This window comes from Myiozetetes cayanensis, unplaced genomic scaffold (assembly GCF_022539395.1).
Source record: "Myiozetetes cayanensis isolate MyiCay16 unplaced genomic scaffold, myiCay2020 scf1, whole genome shotgun sequence".
Classification (NCBI taxonomy): domain Eukaryota; kingdom Metazoa; phylum Chordata; class Aves; order Passeriformes; family Tyrannidae; genus Myiozetetes; species Myiozetetes cayanensis.
Genome location: NW_026086604.1, coordinates 25538643 through 25563169, shown reverse-complemented (window position 1 = coordinate 25563169; position 24527 = coordinate 25538643). Strand labels below are relative to the sequence as shown.

The window sequence follows — 24527 nt, the reverse complement described above, 5'->3', positions numbered from 1 at the left end:
GATGCATACACTGACCTTTTACTCACTCTCAGAATATGAAATAAATAGATGAGGGATGTGCAACCAGTTTTCCTCAGATGGTTCCTTTTTGGTTCCATCTGAGAATTTTGTCTGAGCACGAAATAAGAAGACTTCATATGTCAGGAAAGCCAGACACTACAGATTGGAGCAGTTTTGTCTGATGGTGCTACAAAATAGCTCAAAATCTTAGATTAATAGACAGTCAAAGACCTGTGATGATGTTGTGTCCCAGGCTCAGACTGCTCTGGACTTACTGAGCACCTGTCACTTTTATGTAAGCACTAAGTTGAACACACATATAACATATCAGATTCTTCTGGCAGTTTATGTGCAGTTGTCTGACATATCCAAGATGTGCTGGATCCACTCTCCATGTTCCCAAGTCCTGGCACTATTTTGCCAATACAGTAGCAATGTATGTGTACCTACATTTCCCTCCAATATGAAAGAGACCGGAGTGGATGATCAGAGACATCAAAGAAGAAGAAACTTGGGAGAGATTACTGTGTAAGTAACCTTACTCATGGAAGGCAGAAAAACTTCTGATTTCTTAAAAGGCAAAGATATTATGGGAAAAATATTATCAGTGCTCCATTCTCTTGAAAAGCACTCTGCAAACAAAACAGATATAGAAGCTGACCTATAATTTCTGTTCAAAGATTTCTATTCTGCCACACACACTCATCACACACTCACAAATCGGGTTCCCCTGGGCCAGCCAGCACCACCAATCAGGGGGAACAGACAATTGCTGCCCACTCAGTTTTAGGAGTATGGCAGCTTGGTCATAACTTTTCCACTTCAGGCCCTGCCTTTTACGTCTTGGGACATCCTTTCATACTGTTTCCCTCTACCCAGCCACTAGGGACCACTGTCTTAAATACTTATTGCTTTCTAATTTAGATTGCAAACATAAGCTGTCAGTGGCCATGCTAATCACATAGCCCCAGGCAAATCCCTGACTTTCTCCTTATCTAAGACCAATTACTGATTGTCCCCAGAGATTCCTTCACCCTCTGGTTTCCTGCTACCAAATGTTACAGAAAGTGTGAAGCTAAGCAGCAGTTACATAACAAGGTTCATCTGTACTTTTTTGTTTTTCATTTCATATTGGATTAACATAACCAGAACTGGGTAGTTACAATCAAGATCCCCTTTGCAGTAATTTGTGTTACACTTTTAAATTGTTGGCTTTTCCTTTTTTTTTTTTTCTTCTCCATATACCCAGACAGAATTTCTCTAGTTGTAATTTGTGGTATTGTCTCTTGCCTTTTACTGTGCACCTCTGAGAAGAGCCTGGTTTTGGTTTCTCTACAGCTGCAAAGGGTTGAAATGTCAATGGAAAGTATTATTAACTTAGATACATCTTCCTGAAACAATCAATTAGAGCCAGAAATATTAGACTACTATAGCTGTCAGGTTTTTCAGATGCTTTCAAAATTTACTGTTTAATGGAATTTAGGTTACACATGATGGTAGCAAAATAGTCAACTGGTTACAGGTGGGAAACCTTACATATACAGCAGATATGATAATTGTTCCCATGTGACCTCATCAAGCTTCCTACAAAGTATTTTCTCTCATTGTAAATAAAGGTTGCTAATAGTTACTCACTTTACTGTGACACTGTGAGAAATAAATAACAAGCTCGTTTACTGGTTTTGAAAACTGAGGTTGCTATTTAATTGCTAAGTATAAACTTATAGGCAAAATACCCTGTATTTCCCTATCTCTGTCATTAAATCTTAAGGCTGACAGCAAGAAATAATAGAATTTTTTTCTACTTGAGTTAATGAAGCCAAGCTTATGTGCAAAGTTAACCTCGAAAGGCGTTTTGAAGACAAATAACAATAAGCCATGGAATTTCCATAAGAATAAGAATATGGAAAGAGATGCTTAACTAGAAAAGTTCTACACTGAATCAAAAGTGTTATACCTAAGCAGCTATGGCTTGAATCAATAAATTTGGTAACTACAATAAATTAAAGCAATGAAATTATTTATTTTTTAATCAACTTATCCTGCAATACATGATTGAGTCTGTGGACAAAATAACGAGATGCAGATAGCTAAGGAAAGAAACTAATCTGAAATACCTTTAAATTAATCTGAAATACAGTCTATTCAGCTCCTCAAAATAGAAAAATAACATTTCAGAGAATTATTTTTATCTCTCCAGGAACATGGGCTATGGTCTCCCTAGTCCTCCACCACTGCCAGATCTGACTATGCAAAACATTTGTAATGTCCCATGTCCACACAGGATAGCATCAGATTTTTTTCTGTAACCTGTAATCTGAACAAAGGCATACAGATTTTGATTTAATTTAGATTTATTATCAATTTCAATGACAGGTAATTTCCTCTTTTATTTTAGGATGTAAGCAGCCTAAAATGGGACTCATTTTCCTCATACATCAAACTGAAACATCAACAAATGTTTCAAACACCTCCAAGAACAGTGACTCAGTCACTTTCCTGGGTAGCCTGTTCTGGTGCTTCTCAACCCTTCGGTGAAGAAACTTTTCCTAATATCCAAACTAAACCTCTCCTGAAGGAACTAGAGAACATTTCCTCTTGTCTTGTCACTTGTTCCTTAGGAGAAGAGGCCAACCCCCACCTCACTACAACATCCTTTCAGGTTGTTGTAGAAAGTGATAAGGTCCCCCCTGAGCCTCCCATTTTCCAGGCTAAGTGAGATTTGTGCTCCAGAGCCTTCACCAGCTTCATTGCCCTTCTCTGGACTTGCTCCAGCACCTCAATGTCCTTCTTGTAGTGAGATGCCAAAGATTAAACATAGGATTTGAGGTGTGGCCTCAGCAGTGTTCACTACAGAGGGACAGTCACTCCCCTGGTCCTGCTGGCCACACTATTTCTGACACAAGCCAGGATGTTGTTGGCCTTCTTAGCTACCTGGCTCATGTTCAGCTTATGTTGACCAGCACCACCATGTCCTTTCCTGCTGGGCAGCTTTCCAGCCACTCTTCCCCAAGCCTGCAGTGCTGCATTGGGGTTGTTGTGACCAAAGTGCAGGACCCGTCCTTTGTCTTGTCAAATCTCATATTGTGTCCTCAGCTCACTGATGCAAATGTCACTAGCCCAAAGAGTTATGGTGAATTGACCTAAATCCAGTTGGTGTCTAGCCACAGGTGGTGTTCCCCAGGGCTCACTATTGGAGCGATTCCTGTTTAATATCTTTATCAATGATCTGGACAAGGGGATAAAGTGCCCCCTCAGCCAGTTTGCAGGTGAAAATAAGCTGAGTGGGAGTGTTGATCTGCTTGAGGGTGAGGAGGCTCTGCAAAAGGATCTGGACAGGCAAAGCATTTACTTAAGTTCTGTTGTAGTTCAAGGAAAATACAAAGCAACTGGAGAGAAAACAAAGACAAGCAAAAGGAACGCTGGGAGGTCTAAAAAATGTTTATTACAATAAAATATAAATAATTCCTTAATATTAGTACTAATATTTATTCTATATGTCTTTACCAGATAAACAAGCAATAAATTCAAACTGTAGAAAGGGAATTTGTATTAGATATTAAGACAAGGCTTCTATGGAGAGTTTCATTATGAACAGTGAAACACTGCAGCAAACAGCTTATGAAAATTTTAGGAATAAAGCAGATACATCAGAAGTCACAAGTAGTTGAATCCTACCACAGACAGGGAGGGGTCAGATGATCTTTCCAGCTTCCTTCCAGCTCTACTGCACCATTACAAAAGGGAGTTTTGTGAGAATGCAGGTATGTGGTGGTGTGTTTTCTGGAGTAAAATAGAAGTACTTTATCAACTCCATAAAAAATAAGCATTCAATTTTGAATGTTTTTATAATTATAAATTATCATTATAAATCTGACATCTTAGAAGTCAGATAACAATATATCTTGCTCTCTTTCCCCATCTAGATACTTAAATATGTAAGCCATTCTTTAAAAGCTGTAATGCTAAAAGATGAGTGCTTTATTTTGTGTTACTTAAACAAACAAACAAGCAAACAAACAAAAAATCAAAAAGCAACAAAAGCAAACTCACAAAAACCTAAACTGACTTTCACAACTGTGGAAAACCAACATTAACTGGACAAACTGGAAACTAAAAGGACTTTTAGGTACCAAAAAGGCTTAAAAGAGAGCTCTCCATTTTTCAGATATTCCTGTGGTAATCAGAGTATAGCACAAAACCAGCCTAGTTTTGAGATCTGAATACTTTTCATTTCATAAGAAGGTCATATACATAAGCCATACTCTGCCCAAAGAAAAATGTTGTTCTGATAATCGGGAGAATAAAAGGCAGACAAGTAGATATGCTTTTGAGGTAACTCCATCCTAGTCACCCCAAGGCACATTTTCCAGAGGCAAGTGAAAATCCTCACCAATGTCATTTGGGAGTCAGCAGCATTACAGACTCCTTTAGGAAGAGCCCTCCATGCATCAGATTTTCAAAGATATTTAGGATTTCTAGCTCTCAACACCTACAGATAAACGTGGTTTGTGAAATGGAAAAATGTGTAATCATTTTGGAAAATTTGTGTTCTATGTACACTAGAGTTGTAAAGTATTGAATGGATTATCCAGTTCATTTTCCCCAATATTTTAATTCTCTGCTCTTCATTAGGGCATCAGAAATAGCTGTATGGTCTACAGTTTCTTTTTCTAAAGAACACGTTAGAAAGGAATGTGTTTTTCCCCCCCAAAATTCCTACAAGCCCCTTTTAATTTTCATTTTTAAATCCTCAGCTTTACATTCAACAGCTTAATTTTAAATTGTTTAATAAATAAAAATATATATTCTACTCATAAAGTTCAAATTCACTATTTTAGTGTGCAAATAGTCAGGTTTAAATCATTTACAGATAACATACAGTGCACTAATCACTAACTTCAGCGGGATTATTTAAAATACTTTTTTGTATCTTTAATGTAAATAAGTTATTTTTTTTTAGTTACAAAGCAAAATTATGAAATTATGAAGTAACGTATTCAAAATACATAATTATGATAAAAACTTTATTATGAAAAGGTGTAGTTTTATCTAATTAATAACATGTTTGCCTGCACATTGTAATTGTACTTTTCTTGAAAGCTGTCATTCATAAAAACTTGTAGGGGAAAAATTTAGTTTTTAAAGGAGTCTGCCAGGAGATGAATCTGATCTAAAAATCAAAGCCCTGCAGCAAAATCTACCCAGAATTTTAGTGTGATCACAAAGAAATATTTTTATAGTTACAAATATTCTGTCAACTTGCCTTCTGAGATATCACTAATGCTGAACATTTTTGAAACTGAATTTGAGTTCAGAAATTATCCATCTGGCAGGGAGGTCCATCTGCCTTGTTATGTCCATGGAAGCTTACTTAAAAATGAATAGTATTAATGTCTTTGGTAGCTCTGAGCAGACACTACACAAGCCAAACAGCAGGACAAATTCCCTACCATTTAAGAACATTTAAAAATGAAAATAAACTCTCTCAGATGTGATATAACTACTGCAGGAATAGAAAGACAGTTCTACAGAATCTTAATGTATCTTAATGCATAGTAACATGAATTAGAAGAAAGTCCCTGAAGAGAAGTCTGCCACAGAATATGAATTGAGAAGTAAAGTACTGAAGCAATATATATTTATGGTTTATTTGTTTTGCAGGAGAAGGTAAGGAAAACATCAAATTAAAAAAAAAAAAGGCAAAAATTACATTAATTCAAAAACTAATCATGGTAATTTCTGGCATCGTGTCTTGTTTTATAGTCTTGCATATTTTTCAGTCATTGAGAAGTATCATCTTGTGAATATTATTTCAAAATTCTCTGCGGAATAGTCAAAATAAATTCTTTAAATAAAAAATCTGGTAATAAAATTAATACATAGGACTAATATACCACTTAGCAAATGATGATGAAAAATTTTATATTTTCTATGAATTTAGTTTTAAATTCAAGACAATAATCAGCTGCTGTTCAGCAGCACCCTTTGGTTACACTTTTTTCATATTTATGCACTCTATGTGACTCATTTGGAATCAATAGACTTACCTGAAATTGAAGTTGAAGAAGTTGTAGGGAAGTATAAGTTAAAGCAATTTTTGCAGTGAAAAGGTCAAACTGTCCTGTTTTGGGTTTTTTTTGCCAGTAAATTATCTTTTCTGTATTTGGTTTTTTTTCCTTATCTAATCATTTGTTCACACATGTGCCAATCAGAGTGAAAATACACTGTACAGTAAACTGTACAGTACCAGCTTAAACCTTCACTGTATTTTGTTTTTCTTCATAAAATCAAAGGCAAGGAACTGTAAATGTAATTTGCTCAAGATAAGATATAGAGCACATGGAGTCTAGGGAATTAACCAGACTTTTCACAGCATTATTTTCGAACAAGTTCTTCATCTGTCTTTTATGACTGCATGAAATTATTATTGTATTTTGTTATAAAGTTTAAAGTCTGAGGTTGGAGAATCTGCTTTTATATATGCAGGCAGGAATGTGCTGTTTTTTCATAGTGAGGAACAGATCCTTTATTCTCAAAATATTTAAAGGCTTTCACACATATTTATTACATAAACTACTGTTGTGACAAAATCAGCTGCTTTATTCAATTGAGTAAGAAAATTATGATATTTAGAAAGAGAGAAGTACCTCTAAATTTCAGAGTTTCTTTCTCTACCTAAAGTCAGACAAAACTCTGATCTGTTTGCTGGCATTTACCCCACCCACAAAGCTGTGAACATTGTGATAATATATGTAACATTATACCATGTTTTCTTAAGCACTGGGTCTGAACCTGTTTCAGGACAACAGGTCTGGGATTAGGAGAGCCAGAGATGCAAAACTCGGGACATTTAATTTGATATTTCTAGCACTGGAGCCACAGAAATTCAAGTTTGTGCTTGTTCATGCTAAATCAGATCCGACTGCGGTGTAATTGTTTTACTGTCTATCCCACTTGTCCCTATGGATCCCTCTACACATGTGTAATCAGGCCCTGGCATTAAAGAAGGTTTAGCATCTATTTTTTTCAGTAAAGGAGTCAGTGTCAGAATATTTACTGCACTTGCATTACTATTACTACTATTTTTTCCCCATTTTTTGACCATAGTGTATGACTCTTTATTAGAAAAGATAAAAATGAAGTCATTGTTCTCAAATAACCTTTCCTATGATTCCGGTACTCATTTGTGTTTGTGGGAAAAATGTGATATTAAGAACTTTATCTAACAGAGTAGTACTTGAATACCTGAACACCTTGAGTACTTGAATTCCTGAGTACTATCCTGAATAGCATTTCTTCTGGTGTTTTAAGTCCTCCTGATGTTGGGCTCTGTCAGCTCAGTCACCCATGGTGCTGCAGTACTGATGTATGGTATTGTTTAAACCAGAAATGAAAAAAGGAGCTCTATATCCAAATCTCAAAAATACAAAATTCATGTTTAAAACCAACTCTGATACTTTTACTAAAGACTGAGATTAATTTATGAATGAGGCTGCAATGTGTCATGGAGAGAGGAATCTATCAACAAAAGAGCTTAAACAGTTATTAAGGTACTTCTTAAAATGTAACAGAATATGATTTCTATGTGCTCTCTTTCTAAAATTAGGATTTATTTTATCAACCTTTCCAGAAGCAGTCCTAAGTTGTCTTTACTGTATGTGACGGTTATTTATTTTCAAATCCTTTTACATAATTAAACAAACATATTTTTATTCTGCTATGTGTAGAGGAAATAAGGTAAACAAATGCATCATCAGACGATATTTTTTCCTCAATGCAAATCAAAATCTGACATATTGATTTAATTTTATAAATTAATTTATAAATTTTATAAATTAAGCAATTAATAACAGTCATTTCATAAATCATGAGAATAACAAATGTTCTGGTGTTACTTTCTGATAGCATAACAGAGGAAATTAAGACATGAACTAAAACGCATGGATTAAAATACAAAATAGGTATAATTTAATAAAAATTTAAAATCTATCACCTTGACTTTTTTTTTGCAAAATAATGTAATCTTTCTTCTGAAAACATAGTCCTGTAAAAAAGATTAATCTTTTGATAAAGATTCATTACCCATGCAGGTATCAAAAGAAAAGTCTCTAACAAAAATGTCATGTCTTAAAAAATTCTGAACCTCAGGACCAGTATTTCTCAAATTCATGATTTTAAGAACAGTGATTGAAAGGCTTCTTAGTTTATTTCTTAAAGTAAGTATCCTTATATTTTAAAGCAATATACCTTGAAAAAATGTTTTAATATAAAATGTAAAGAAGCAATTGAAAAAATATGCATTCTTGTGAAAAGACATTTTGGAGAATTTTAACTGGGCAAGTATTTACGTAACTTATGAGCTAGAATTTGGTTTTCTTTGGTACTACATGCATTAAACAAACAAACAAACAAACAACAACAAGTACTAAACTGTTATCTGGACTGCTTTCTATGTTACCTTTTCCAGAAGCTGTATAACATTCATGAAAATGAGGCTAAAAAAAGAAGTAAAATTAAGAATTCCACATTTTAGTAAATCTTAAGAGGTATCAGAAGTAGCAAAACACTAATCAGAAATAAAACCAGTAAATTTAAATTGAAGAAAAATATATTCCCAAGTTAAATGCACCATTTACAATATATACTGATTTCGTTCAGTCCTTGCATATTCCGAGTTCCTGGCACAGGAGTTCAGAGTATCTTAACAAAGATACTATTGCTCCACCTAGTGAAAAATTTGTAACACATCAGGTTTACGTCTGAAGCTGAACAACACACCTTTTGAACCTATTCAGTTCATGGAGCCAAATAAAATACATTAATCCTCAAGTTAAATTCCATTCATCTCCCAGTTGAAACTGATTTCTGATTTTAGAGTACATTTCAGTTTTAAGACTTTATTCATAACCTCTTGAGACAGAAGTCATAAATGGAAAATGGAACTGTAATGAGGATTACAAGGAATGGGATGTAAGAGATAAAATCCATAATCATTTAGTGTTATGTTAAAAAAATGCTACATTTTTTAGTTATGTGTATCATCTGGCTGTTTTCTGAAGTAGATAAAGTTAATGGTCAAAAAGAGATATATTATTGCCAAATGGTCTATCAGAGAAAAAAGCTGCCAGAATTTGCATCTATGATAGAAATCAGTTCAATGAGAGGAAACCGTTCAAGTTGTGGTACCCAGAGAACTGTAAATGGGAAAATAATGGACCATTTGCATTTCACATTGAGTTGCTTGTACTTTTTATACCAAAGTTTTATCATCCTTATTTTGTTTCCAGGACGTATCAAGGATATAACTTTCATGATTCCTGAAGGAATTTAAAGATGATATACCTGTTGGTTGTGAATTTTGTGACAGTTTGTGAATAACTGATCCATGAAGAAGAGAAAAGGGTGCTCACCTGCATGAAATCTTTTTAAGAAGAGGACTGAAAATTAGGATAACTGAAAAAAAAGTACTGATACTCTGCAGAGAAACGCTTAAGGACTCCCATGGCAAACATGGGATCTGAATTCTTGCCACCCTCAGTAGAATTAGCCAGAACATGAGTCTGAGCTGAAGGCTGCTGAGAATATCAGTGACTAAAAGTACAAATTATTCAGACTAAAATGGCCCAATTTTGTAAGAGACTGTACAAATTTGTAAAATTCCAGCATCACTTCTGAAAGCATTCCAGAGCTGTGTTAGTTTACTCAAATCTGCTTTTCTCTAGGTTTACATCTACTGATAATGGTTTTCTCCTGGCTTGTCTCCACAGACTTACCACTCTAAGTCCCTGATAAAATCCTTTTTATTACACTGGCATGTAATTCTTTGAAAAGACCAAAAAACCCAAAAGGCTTGATGACCTAAAAAGCTGCTAGATTATCTTTTGAATGCCAGGGAGGGGGAAAGGGAGCTCTTTGATATTTTATAACACTAGTGAGTAATATTTTGCTAACAAGGAATGGGAATAGAGGATGTATTTTATGTAAATTCAATCAAAAGCTGATTAAGTGATAGGAAAGTTAGGAATGCATATCTGCTGTGAATTCTCTAATCAAAGAGAAAATTGGCTGGGGTACAGGTTAGGACTGGGTGTGTCAGCTAAGCATAACATTTTTTTGGCACAAGAGAGTTTAGCTATCAAGATGATCTGCATGTAAATGCACCTTTGTCATGATTTAAAAATAGCTAGAAAGCACAGTAGGTGGATTGTGTCGATACAGGTACAGCCTATCGTTCTCAATCTTCATACATTTTATGAAAATACAACATATTTTATTTATTTATTACCTTTTAACTTGTAAGCAGTCACAGATATAACTGCATTTGGACTATTTCTTCATGGCTGAGAGCAGTCGAGCCAAGCTCAGAAATTGGGACAAACATAATTGTGTTCACTGTAGTTGAGCTACACTTCTGCTACCCATGGTAGTATACTTGTAGCTATGTAGAGTACTAGGATACATTCAGTATCTAAATATGTTTGATACTCATTTTATGAGACTTACAGGTACTTAACACCTCAGAAAATCTGAATCTCAGTTTACATCTTGCAATCAGAATTCTCCTATTAGTATTTCAGAAATTGAGGTATTTCAGCAGATCACATTCTAGAAAGATTTTCAGGAATGGGCCACACCTGTTGGAAATTTTCAGGGGAACATTCCAGAATTTACAAAGTTTAAAATTTTGATGTAATTGCATTTCAATGCCAGCAAAAAGATATGTAAACAACCACTGGAAACACTGCATTCCAAAAGTCTCCAAATCAGTTTAGATACTATTGTGTTAGAAAATGAAAATAGTTTTAATCTGAATAGTGTAAATCCTGTAATTTTTGCTTAGCCTATCTAAAAAAAAATCCGTTTGGGGAGAGGGAGGGGAGAAACATCTGAAAAAACAGATTATGTTGCTAAAAACACTTTTGATTTGTAAGTAAGGGATGCGCCTTTCCCACTGACAGGATAGGAAGTACAGAGCCAGTGTTAGGTTAAAAAATCTCCCATAGCCAAATAAAAGAGTCAATATACACACAGATGAAGAGATCTGTTTCACCCACACATTGAAGTAGCATTATATACTGCTAAGAGTGAATATGTCACTCAAAATGCTAATTATCTTGTAAGGAATTGTATTGTCAAGATTTGCATGAATTTTGATTCTGCATAAGCAAAAGCAAAATTTAAGGAGAGATCTCTCTGCCTAAAGGTGATATAAATAGACTTCTAAATAAGATTCCAAGATGAAAAAAATAACATCTTTACATACGTCTAACCAAAAAAAAAAAAAAAAAAAAAAAAGTGACCTTGAATTCATGTGATTTAGTGAACATTCTACTCATAAAACACCACTTACTCATTCTCCTGCTGATTCTTCATCATTTATCCTTTAGTATTAACCTCGTGGCTAGGAGCTGTCAACACTGCTAAAAAAGAAAAAGAGGAAGCTCAGAGAAAGGGGAAATATTTTGTTTGTCACTTCTGAGTGAGTAACCAGTATATGTCAGTTTCATTGATTAGATTAGCTGAAAAACAATTAAAAAAAAATAACTTGTTTTCGTGTTTTTTTCCAAGTTTATATCTCAGTGGAGGTGAAAACTGAAGTAAGGTGGTTTAGAGCAGTGTTATGATGACCTCTTGTGGTTAAATAATATATGCATATTGGCTCAAAGTCTCTTGAAAATTTGTACTATCAAAGGTTAAATTATGCTCTTAGATCTGACCTGTTTTGTGTTGCTAATGCTGCTTAACCTGAAAAACCGTCTCCTCCCTAGCACGCTATCAGTATTTGTTTAGCTCACTGCTAAAAAATTCTTTTAAAAATATCTCAACCTTTAGACTCCACAAACTTAACAGGTGAGAGTATCGTATTTTCTCAAGTGGTAATTAGTTAAAGTAAAATCACAGATCTATGTAGATAAATTCATTAATATAAAGAATGATAATATAAATAAAAACGTACACACTACAAATGTAAAAGAAACCATATAGTACTAGCCACTCATTATAAGAAATTAGAACAATAGATGTTGAACATTATATTGACAGATTGCAACAATAGATATTGAATCTGTATTTTTATATAAAACTTTAGTGCATTACTTAACTATATGTATAATGTTTAAATTGTTGCTAAAGTTATCTCTTCTTCTCAATGTTTCTTGCAACAATAGTCACAGAACTGAGGATTTTCTGACGTTCCTAAATGCGAGTTCATCAACTTGGATCAAATCCTCTGACAACTTATCCCTTAATAGATAAAATCACTCAAGACTTTATCCTGATTTTGCAGTTTCCTGAAATCATTCAAAATGACACCAATTTCATCAACAAACTTTGCTGAGTGATTATACTTCAAGCAGTCCCGTCAGTATTTATGGATCCATGGTGACACTTTCTTACTGAAGGATCACTGGTGGTGGTATTTGCACCTGCCAGGCATGACCTTACTAAATTTAGGGTCTATTGCAAAGCCACTTCTGCACTGGCTGTGCTGTCTGAAGCTTTGGAAGTTCATCGGCAGCATAACCTTGGACTGCCACCAGCTGGATATGTGCCACATTCTGATATGCTGTGATTGCAGCTGGGGGAGGCCTGAATTCAGCTGCTGTGAGACGTTACTTGTTTATGCAACACACACTTTAGAGATCTGTAGGTTAAAATCAAACATTGCTCTTAGTGTACACAATTATTATTATTACCTGTCCTTGTTTCTTTTCTTTGAAAAGAAATAAAACAGAGGCTGTCAAGCAAAACACGCTAGAAAAAAAAAACTATGACAGCAACCAAAGAGCAGGTTTAAGTTAAAATGTGGTTATCTTCATGTGTCAGTAAGGAAGCACTGACAGTGTTCATGTATCCTAAAGAATCTCCCCGGCTTTTGAAACACTATCAACAAAATTCTTCTGAAAACTTCTTGCATGAGGAGGGTTTGAGCACTGATGGCATGCAGACATAGGAGACAAAACCAAATTGTTTGTGTGGGGGAGGGAGATGTTTTATTTCTATTGTCTAATAGGCCTAGTCTCTCTCATTCTTCTTTAGCTGACCAACTTAAATCTGTAAACCCAGCTTAAAAGGAGCAAACATCAATACTCTAGACACTGCTTGAACTCCCAAGTAATTAGAGTTTGAATATCTGAGCATGTGATGTTTCAAAATGTCTAAATGGTGTCATTATTTCCCCTGCCATTGGTTACAGGTGGGATAATAACCAGCCTGAGACAATTTTAATTTGACTCTCAAGGTGCAGTATCTCCCTTCTCAACTTGGCTGCCAAGTGGCTCGTGGCCACTTCTTGCTCATTGGAAGCTCCTGGCCAGCCAGCTAAGAAGCCAGCCAGCCAGTGACCTTCCCAGAAGACAGAGTGGCAGTTTGGACAGCAAATATGCAGGCACCTTGAGCCTCATCATGTAGCCTGCAAAGCCTTGCTGTGCCAGGAGCAAGGTGGTATAGACAGGAACCACCTGGTGAGTACCAAGCTCTCACCAGTCTCTCGCCTCGCAGGATAGGCAAGAAGGTCTCATAGTCACAGCCTTGTCTCAGTGGCTGCTGACTCATAATTCTTGCTGCAGCCACATTTCAGCACAAGAGATCAATAGAGAAGCCATGGTGCATGTCTTCAGCTGACACAATACACTAAACATGTTCAAAGCACTGAAAAATGAGTCTATGTGTTGAGATGTGGATGGCAGGCAGCTGTTGCAGTTTTATGTTGCTGGTGTTAACCCTCCAACCATGCAGCAGCCTTCAGACACTACACTGCAACTTTCCCGAGCTCCAGTTAACTATATATTTAAATAGTACCTTGTCTGACATAAGACTTTGCCAACCAGCAAAGCTTGCAGAAATGTGTTTCATGCACTAGTGAATTCAGGGAGAAAATAATCTTTCTGTGTTAATTATAGAAACGCAGCCACTTTTACTGTCACCTTCAGGGCACCAAAATCTGAAAGGTAGGAGACTTAATTGTTTGGTATAAAAATGATCGATTTAGCAATTTTGAGTTTAAATTGAATCAAAATCGGGAAGTCTAAAAAATCACTAAATTTGAATACAACCAGAGTATTTTAACTTGACAAACTATGGTTTTGAGGCAAGTTCTGGATACTGACTTTCAAGGACAATGAAAGTCAAACCCTTCAAAGACTTTTCACCTATGTGCATAATCTAATGCTAACAGTAATTATCAGGAGGCTCTTATACTTTGTATACTTATTTCTTTATAGAGATGAGCAGCAGAAAATTTCCAGCAAGCAAAAATGTAAAAACCAAAAATGTTAAAAACCAAAAGGTATGCAGACACACTAAAAAACAATCTAGGCTCCATGAATAGACTATGTTCTGCCCCAGCCCTCTATTTCAGTGCTGAAATACTTTTTCAAAAGATACTCACTGAAAACTTCCTGTTTATAATACAGTTAAGAAATACAAAAATGTTATTCAAGCTTTTTAATGTACTTTCTTGTTCTTCAATCAGTGCAGAGTATCCTTGTAAGCAGTGGTTAAAACTTGTACTTCCTTTTTGGCTTCTACTTCAACAATACTAGGTTCATTGTCTGGCTCTGACAGGAGGGAGTTGGATTTTCTGGCTGACTGTTGAGTAAGCATCAACTAAACTGTAACTACAATAGGAGCAAGAAACAGGAAGAAACCAGTTGGTAAAACACAATCATAGGCTGGCAGGAAATCAGTGACTATTTGTCACTCCTTCCAAAGAGGAGAGAAACAGTTGGTGGCAGATATTCAGTACCATCAAGTATCCAGCAGAGAGATTTAATCTTTTTTTTTCTCCATGCCAGGATACTCAGAGTTTTATTTCAATGTAGACCATGGCTACTTGGAGGGTCTGGTCCGAGGGTTCAAAGCTGGGATCTTGACAAGTGCAGACTATGTCAATTTAGCACAATGTGAGACACTTGAAGGTAAGTCTGCTGTTTTGTTTTATTTAGAAAGAAATACTGTTGCTTAGACATTTGAAGAAAGCAATATAAAAGACTGAAATATTGAGAGCTTATCTTAAAACCCAGAGATAACCCTGATGTCCTTTGAGAACTGTTTTTATATTTAAGTTAATAGCTTTCAATAGACTATGATTTGTGTGCAGACTTTGGTTTGCAAAGCAGTACAGATGATGGGATTTTCTAGTTTACTGATAAGGTTTGGAAATCTCATCCATGGAGTCATTATGGAGATTGGTAACCTTCTCACACATTTTAACCATGCTGTAGAACAGTTCAGGTATTGAAGTTTCATATCATTTCAACTGGATAAAATAGTTCAGAAAATCTTATTAAAAGCTTACCATTTGGCTCTGAGTTTCTTTATAAAAGATATAATTTTAGTAATTTATTACTTCATATGTTTTAGGGTATTTTAGGTATTCTGATATTCTATATTTAGATATTCTGCTTACCAGTAAGAGAAAACAAGACTGCACAGAGATAAAACTTGGGAAAATAGAAAAAAAAAAAAAAAAGGCTCTTTTCAAGGTGACTTTGCCACAGTAATAAAGAGAACACACAGTAGTTTCCAAAACAGCTTTCCATGGCCAAGACTGGTCACAGCCTGCTCAAGACAAACTTGTACAAAGAATCATATGACATACCTCTAGACACTTGGCAGGAAAAAAATGCAACAGTAAAAAAGAATCACCTTTCTAAAGGAACATAAAGTTCATTTCCCTGGTTCCAAAATGAAAGCTATGATTCATCTTGCAGATTCAAACAACTGCACAGAGAAATGCACATAGATATTTACCTGTCAGCTGGACTAAATTCCTCTCATAGTTAAAGAAGAGATTGTCAGTACAATCAATGTTATCTAAGCAATATTCAATCGTCCAAGTGCATGTACCTACGTCAGCTGATAACCTGGAGAGCTGTATCAGCTCTCCATTTCATACAGTGGCAGTTCAGACATGGAGAACATATGCATAAAATCACTCTGAGAATTGAAATCTATTCTTTATGTCAGCTGGACAAAATCAACAATGTCTGTATCCTATATGTTCCAGCACTTGTGAACTCTGCAATTTAAAAACTTCACAGACACTCTTGATACTGTATTTAATTGTTTAAGTCAAAAAGTTCTGCTCCATGAGTATACAGACTTCAGGAAAAGCTAACAGAGTTAGCAAACGTCTGTAAAAGACACAGAAGACAGAATGGGGGAATTATTAAACCTTGCTCTCACTTCACTTCTCCCTCCAAAGGAGTTCAATAAATGATGTAATCTAAATCTTCATGCAATGAAAAAAAAACCAACAAACCCTGGTTACTTCTGAATAAAAAGAAAATATACAGGTTTAAAAACACACACAAAAAAAGAATTACCTATGCCCCTCCCAGAAGAATCTTAGGTCATGATAAGAATAGTTAAGGAAAACTATCTAAATTTAAATTTTAAGTCACACTACAGGAACATTATTTACCACCAGGAAGTGGTTTTCAAACAGTTCTGAGCTATATAAACCTTCAATATTATTAAAAGCAAGCAGCAGATCAACAAATAACAACAGAGAGATAAAACCCTTTTCTAACTGAGATTTATAATAGAAAGAAAAAATAGTTTTATTTTTGAACCTTATTTTTTCTAGTGATCATTCCATTTTAAAATGTGAATTTTTTCAGCAACAAAGGCAGCAACCTTCATAAACCTCCTACAAGCACATCTCTACTACACAGTATCACTTCCCTTTTTTCTCTATTCAGCTACGTCTTTTTCTCCATTGTAATATTTTCTACTTATTTTAGACAGCTAACAGATTCCTAACAGTTACCTACATTATTTATAACATAAATAAGAGAAATATTGGATTTCTACATGGCACTAAACTCTCTGCACATATTGGATACTATAATATTGAACTTGCACCAAGAGTGTACAGTGCACCAAAACCTCAGACCCCTACCTCTAAAGTAAATTTCATACACTGTCATTTGCTTCCATTGAAAAGATTCAGCAGTGATTTGTGATGTAGTACTATGGTGTGTCAATAGTGCCATCAGTTCATGTCTTCAAATTAAAAGGTAATAAATTTAGCCTATTCTGCATTCTGTGGCATAGCACCACACCACAAAAAATGGCCTAAGTTAAAATCACTATAAATATGCTAAAACAAAGTAGGGAAAAAAAATCAAAACCACTCAAAGTAACCCATAAATAGAATAAAAAGGGTCTTTTAATTTCAAAGTGGTTTTGATATCTCTAGAGAGGAAACCATAATGTCAGTACAGAAGCACCACAAGAAAAACTGTAGATTAATGCATTACATCTGCTTGATAATCATAGAGCAAGTATAACACTGAGAAGGAAAGAAAAAAAGGAGGCTGCTAACTGACTTATGATACCATCGTGTCTTCTCAATTCAGGGCCAAACAGACAGGCTTCCAGCTTAACTTAGACATCCTTTTGGGCTTGATGGAATTACTGTAAATTCCATGGAGCTACCTTGTGAGCAGCATGTTACTAGTTTGGCCCTATGTCATCATCTGTTTCAAAGCAATGATTCCCAGAGCAATCTTGCTGGCAGTCTTTGAAGTAGAACACGGATGTGTGTTAAATTAAGTGCTTTATTCCTACCTTGCTTATCTGTGTGATGGAAAGACTCCTGTTCTCCAGGAGACTGCTCACAGGACAAGCATTCCACCTCTTCTTCCAGCTTATCACTGAAATAAGTTTACCTAACTTGCCAGAGCCAGTACTCGCCAGCATGTGGCAGCTGAAATAACAGTGTAACTCAAAGAAAAGTGCAGCTAGTTGGCAATTTGGCCATCAAGGGAGGAGTTAGACAAGTTCCCATGTATTTGATGCCGAGAGACCAGGTTGACACTTTGTTCAAGTTTCCACAATAGTCTTTCTTTCTGATCAGGATCATTCCTGTCTTAACAGCGTCATCTTAAATTAGTCTCCCTCTGTGCATTAATTCCCTTTACTCATACTCTTAATTGTGTTTGATTGCTGTTCAATTGTGAGTAAATCATGTGATTTAAAATCACATTATCTAAAGTCATAATTTTCATATATATTATTTTTCTGTGTGTAATTGTATGAGGAAACACACAATGCAGGTGGATGACAATTGTACTGACAGCTAAAATACAGGAATTTTCTTTCCTAGGGATCTTGTGGACATGCTGAAAAACCCAGAGAATTTTTAGGTGTCCAAGAGAGCCTAAGAAAAGGAACAAATACCATCAATAAAAAGTTTTGGTGAACAGGAATGTCTGAGACCCTGTAGTGCTCAACCATCTAATCCTGCTGGGTCACCAGCTCACGTTACTAGCAAAAGTGTCTGACTGAAAGAGTCCCCAGATCTTACTTATGCCAACAATAGAGAACTATAATTTAAGACCAGCAGTTCACACTGTGTTTCATCTGTGGTTCATCTGAAAAGGAATTGAGGAAAGTTGGAATTCTCTGCGTGTAATAAAGTAATATTATCTAATTTCACTATATACCAAGTATTTTTACATTCTTTACAATAAAAAAGAGGAAGTAAAAATGAATAATTTTCACAGGAAATGTGGATATGAAATCAAAATATTAGTGATTTAAAAAAAAAAAATTTAGTCTTACATATTTAGACTCATTTCTAGGTATAACGCTGTGTGTTTATTTAAATCTTAATCTTGCTTATCTTTCTTTCTTTAGTTAGCTGTGTTTCTTTTTTGTTCATATTTGGATTATCTTTCTTCTTCCTACACAAAAGCCTGTACTGAAACTACGATTATTTCCAAGAATCTGATTCTGACTATTGAGAGATGAATTACCTCTGCCCTCTTTTGTAAAGTTTTGTGATCACTTACATAATTTTAAGAAGCAACTGATTTACACCGCTAGCATAAGTTCAGTCTATTGAAGGAATATGCAGAGAAATCCGAACAGATCCAGAGTGCCAGCTGAGTAAGGCTGTCCTATGCAAGAGTGTGTTCATGTGATTTGATACTGTTTTGATGGATAGACTATTTGGTGAATAAGAAATGGCTGAGTGGTTGCATCCAGAGTGTAGTGGTCAATGGTTCAGTGTCCAGATGGAGCTCAGTGACAAGTGGTGTCCCTCAGGGGTCCGTATTGGGACCAGTACTGTTTAACATCTCCTTCAATAACATAGGCAGTAGGATTGAGTGCACCATCAGCAAATTTGCAGATGACACCAAGGTGAGTGGTGCAGTTGACACACCTGAGGAATGGGATGCCATTTAGAGGGATCTAGCAAAGCTCAAGAATTGGCCAAATATAAGGCCCTACACCTTGGTCAGGACAAACCCCTGTATCAATACAGGCTGGTACAGGAAGGAATTGAGAGCAGACTTGTGGAAAAGGACTTGGGAATACTATTGGGTGAAAATCCAGGCATGAGCTGACAATGTGTGCTCACAGCCCAGAAAACTGTGTCCTGGGCTGTATCAAAAGAAGCATCGTCAGCAGGTTGAGGGAGGTGATTCTTCCCCTCTATTCTGCCCTTGTGAGATACCACCTGGAGTACTGTATCTGTCTCTGTGGTGCACAACATAGGAAGGACATGGACCTGTTGGAGCAAGTCCAGAGGAGGTTCATGAAGATGATTGATGAGCTGGAACACCTCTCCTATGAGTAAAAACTGAGAGAGTTGGGATTGTTGAGCCTGGAGAAGGCTCCAGGGAGACTTTATTGCAGCCTTTCAGTACCTAAAGGGGGCTTACAAGAAAGATGGAGACAAACATTTTAGTAGGGCCTGTAGCAATAGGTCAAGGGTAATGGTTTTAAACCTAAAGAGAACAAATTCGGACTAGTTATAAAGAAGAAATTGCTTACAAGAAGAGTGGTGAAATGCTGGAAGAGGTTGCCCAGAGAGGCTGGAAACATTCATGGCCATTTTGGATGAGGCTCTGAACAACCTTGAATGGCAGCCAACTTGCACAGAAAACTCTGAGGTTTGTCTCAGTAAGCTAGAGTGCTAGACGTAGGAGTTTGAATCCACAATGTACTAGTTGCTTTAAGTCCCAGTGTAGGCAACCTTATTGCATACTAAGAAAGCATATGCATGGGGAAATAGGCAAAAGTAGCTATTGTACTGATAAATGCATACCTTGCTAATTGCAAATTAACTTCCCTTACAGGTACACCTTTATTTCAGTCAGTGGGAGGTTGTTGTCCTTTTCCATAACTATCACTTCAGATTTTAGATGGAAATCTCATTATTATGAATGAGCAAATCATGTAACAATATCCCAATCTATAATTTACAATAGTTTTAATATAGAATTTGAACATAATTATCCATTGCAGCAGGAGCTTTTCTAAAAGGAAATGTTAAACTCCTTTGAACACTAAGAACTGATTCAAATTCTTACTTTTCGCTCATGGTAAAAAATGGATAGCAGAGAAAATTTGCCAAACAAATTCTTTGATAGCATGAAAACTTCTTTCAACTTTGTGGTCAAAACAACTCATTTTCCTCAGTCACCAGGGTTGAGAGCTCAAATGGAATATGTCACAATAACCCAAGTTTTTGGAACAGCTTCTTAGGATTTTCTAGTCACAGCCATAAATCATATAAAGCCAAACCAGAAATGCTAAGAGTGTAACTCTGCCCTCTCAAGTGTTCCACTGCGGAAGCCATTTGGAGTCCAGAATGTGCGCCAGGCAAGATGTGTTCTCTCCTCTTCTTCAGGCAGCCTGATAGCAGAAGATTATAATCTTACCTGATATTTAAATGTTTCATACAAAAATTTAAGATCTTAACAAAGGTAGAAGATGATTCCTATTGATGCATAACAGTCCGTAGGAGTGCAGCAGATGAAACAACTAATGTATTATGATGGTGCAAAGTCAGTGAAACTGAAACACTGAACAAACCTGATGGGGAAGGGACTAGAGACAGTAGTGAGTAACACTCTTTGTGGTATGGCTGAAAAGGAAAGCAGCTGACAAAGGTGTAAATTATTTGTTCTTTCCTGTTCTTTCTTACAAGCAGTAAGTCTTACTGGTAGAACACAGTATGAATTTGCATTAATTTTGCTTTTCCACTAACTTTACACTATCTACTAAACCTATGTAAAAAACTTTTCAGTAGAGGATGATCAGAGGTTTAGTGTGAAAACATGTAAGAAATTAATATTTAATTTTTTTAAAATTTGGTTTGCAGACAATAAAATAACAGTTTATTCTCATTATCTTCCCTGAATCTAATTCCAGACCTGAAGTTACATCTACAAACTACAGACTATGGCAACTTCTTGGCTAATGAAACTGGGCCTCTCACTATTTCCACCATCGATGATAAACTGAAAGCAAAACTGCTCACGGAATTTCATTACTTTAGAAACCATGCTTTTGAACCACTTGCCACTTTTCTGAATTTTATCACGTAAGTAATATTATCATATAGCTTACCACTCAGACTCAAAATAAAAAAGTAGTTAAAAGTTAAAATAGTGTAAATGCAATGTGTTGGAATTTCTATTAAACTTCAAACACAGCAAAATTACTTTGATACTGCAACATTTACATACTTTATTTGCAAATATACGTTCATCATATACATATATATGTATAAATACTATCTGTATCTGTATATAAATATACTATATGTATAGTCTTTGTAACTATTTATTTTAAAGATCAGAAGCACATTCTTTATGTGTACAGCAGCAGGAGAAGTAGTAGATATTGGGAAAAATAGTTATAATTTTCAAACAACTTTTAAGTCAGAGAACTTGCAAAACTGAAGTTTGGGGTGATGATTCATGTAAGATGAACAATTTCATGATGTACAGGGCAGTGATTTAATTCCTCAGCATGTGGCAAGTTCTAGGCCTTTTATAAAAGGGGGAACAACACCACATCCCACACCCTACCATACTTTTTATACTATTTGAATATCAAGATTAGAACTTTATGTTGCATATTGCAAGATACATAGATTCAAGTAGTTACTTTTAAAAGTTCAACTGCTATTTGATGCTAGATGAAGAGAAAGCTCTGACCTCAATACCATCATAAACAGATGAAAGTTGTAAATGATTAGCTTAAACAACTTTAAGAACAGGGATCTGCTTTATAACAGTATAACAACACGGATTAGCTGAATGCCATAAACATCCCAAGGGAGTAGCACTTCCATTTCCAAGCCACTTACAAAAGCTCTTACCAGCCTCTTTGACAATAAAACTAGTAAGAAGATGATAGAAAACTTCTACTGAAAAGAGTACCTTTAGTGATAGAGAAGAAATCTGTGGGAACCTGTCCTTCGTTTTCTCATGGGATGATGTGTAAAGTTGAGTGAGAAGAAAGGCCTAAGACTGGACATCTGCATGAACTCTGCTGTTTTAGTGAAAAGGTTACCATACACTTCTCTGTCCAGTATGCCCTGCTTTAAAAGAGTCTCTTTTCCAAATCAGTCATGTTGTTTAAAACTAATGTGGTGTTATTTACTTGCTATTTAAAACCCTCTGTTGTTTTTTTATGAGCTATTGATACAGAGTGAACATACACAGTAATACTACCTTTTAGTATTATTGCTAATTTTCAAATATCTTAGGATTGTATTTTTTCAAATGAAGATTTTTTTTTTACTTTTTCTCTCAAATACAGATACAGCTATATGATTGACAACGTAATTCTTTTAATAACTGGTACATTACATCAGCGACCCATAGCTGAACTTGTTCCCAAGTGCCATCCACTGGGAAGCTTTGAGCAAATGGAAGCAGTCAGCATTGCCTCAAACCCCACTGAGCTCTTCAACGCAATTTTGGTTGACACACCATTAGGTAGAAACACTATATTTCTTCTTACTTTCTTCTTGAAACTATTAATCCTATATTCTTAAGAATAACATATTTTCTGCTAGATATGTTGTTTTGGTAAAACACAACACAAAGTATGGATCAAGCACTTCTGAAGTGGTGTTCAGGACATATTCTGGTAATGTTTATTAACAGCTTCTATAACCACCTTGGATAGCAGACACAAGAAAACATGCTACTCAAGAAGTGTAGTGTACGTCTTTTATATCTGAAGTAGTCACTGATTTAGAGCATCTAGATCTTTTATTTCAACACCTACGTCTATAATTTAAAAGTATATCCTCACTAAAGATCAAGCAGACATCTACTAGTACTAGATATTGTGGTAGAATCTAGATTCCAATCTCTTGAGATTTGGGCATGGTTCGAACATAAAGAGAGGTCTTATTTTGAGAACTAAATTTAAAAACAGAACAGAGGAAAGTTTGGGAATGTCACATTATGAAATTAAGATGAAACTCTGCTCAGTGTGCTGCTGCAGCCAATACAAACAAAACTTAACAAGCTGTGGGGCACTACTATGAAGGGTACTGAGAATAAGATGGAACTGAATGGATCTGAACATATGTGAAACCATTATGTGCCCTCATCTTCAGACCATGAGTGATTTTGGGTTCTGCTTCTCAAGAAGGTGTGGTAGGTTGGCCCCACAGAGAAATCAGATTCCCACCCAGCCACTTGCTCATGCCCTACTCCCAGCACAAGTTGAGATCACCTACAAAGTATTGTTGCAGGCAAAGCAGACGCAACCTGGGGAAAATTAACTTGATTTATTATTGATTAATATGTATATGATGTAATTAATTACTGATCCAGACAATAGGAAAGAAGCAGAAATGAATGAAACATTTAGACACTGGGGAAAACACCTTTCCTCCAGCCTTTTCCACTCCTTCATTCCAGGCTCTTCTCCTTTTCCCTTAATTATCACTGTAAGTTACACTCCATCCCTCTAAAGAGGAAGTGAGTGTCACAAGGAGTAGGGGGGAGCTTAGAGTCATGGAATCAAAGAACAGCTTAGGTTGGAAAGGATTTGAAAGATCATCTAGTTCCAAACCCTTCTGCTAGCCCAGGTTGCTCAAAGCCCCATCCAACTTGGCCTTGAACAATTCCAGGGGTGGGGAAGCCACAACTTCTCTGGGCAACGCTTTCCAACATCTCACCACCCCCACAGTAAATTTCTTCTAATATCCAAACTAAAGTTACCCTCTTTCAGTGTGAAGCCACACCTTCTTGTTCTATCACGCCCTTTTAAAAAGTCCCAATTCGGCTTTCAGGTAGGCCCCCATCAGATACACCTGCTTGGCTGAGAGGCTCAGCTGTGTCCTGTGGTGGATCCCGGTTGGAGCTGGCTGTGTCCAGCAACGGGCAGCCCTGGCTTTCCCTCACAGAGGATGCCCTGCAACATGCCCCCACGAGCGCTTGGGCCCCAGCATCCTCTACTGTGAAATCAGAGAAGGGAGAGAGCAGGACAGCTAGAATGAACAGTGCTGCCATGCATGGACAGACCAAAAAGGTTGGACTCCAGTTTGGAGTGGACAAGGCTGATAAAGAGATAAGGACAGGGTTTAGAGTCCTAAGGGCAGCGGTTTGTCCACAGTAAGCTACAAACTGCTGCTTACCAAATCCTTCAGAAGACCAAATCCCAGCAGAAAACCAGTTTTAGAAGAGGTAAACTAAAGTAAACTACTTTTTTTTTTTTTTAACATAGCTGGTAGTAAATTTGTAAATTTCTGA

At 36.1% G+C, this 24527-nt stretch overlaps 1 protein-coding gene across 1 annotated transcript in view; it reads left to right on the top strand.

Annotated features, from left to right (window-relative positions):
* Positions 1 to 24527, top strand: part of ATP6V0D2 (ATPase H+ transporting V0 subunit d2) — a 128405-nt gene that overhangs the window by 94316 nt on the left and 9562 nt on the right. The window contains exons 3-5 of the mRNA XM_050323485.1: positions 14799 to 14921; positions 21178 to 21349; positions 22576 to 22754. Coding sequence (XP_050179442.1) covers positions 14799 to 14921; positions 21178 to 21349; positions 22576 to 22754 — 474 coding nt within the window. The remainder of the gene's footprint in view (positions 1 to 14798; positions 14922 to 21177; positions 21350 to 22575; positions 22755 to 24527) is intronic.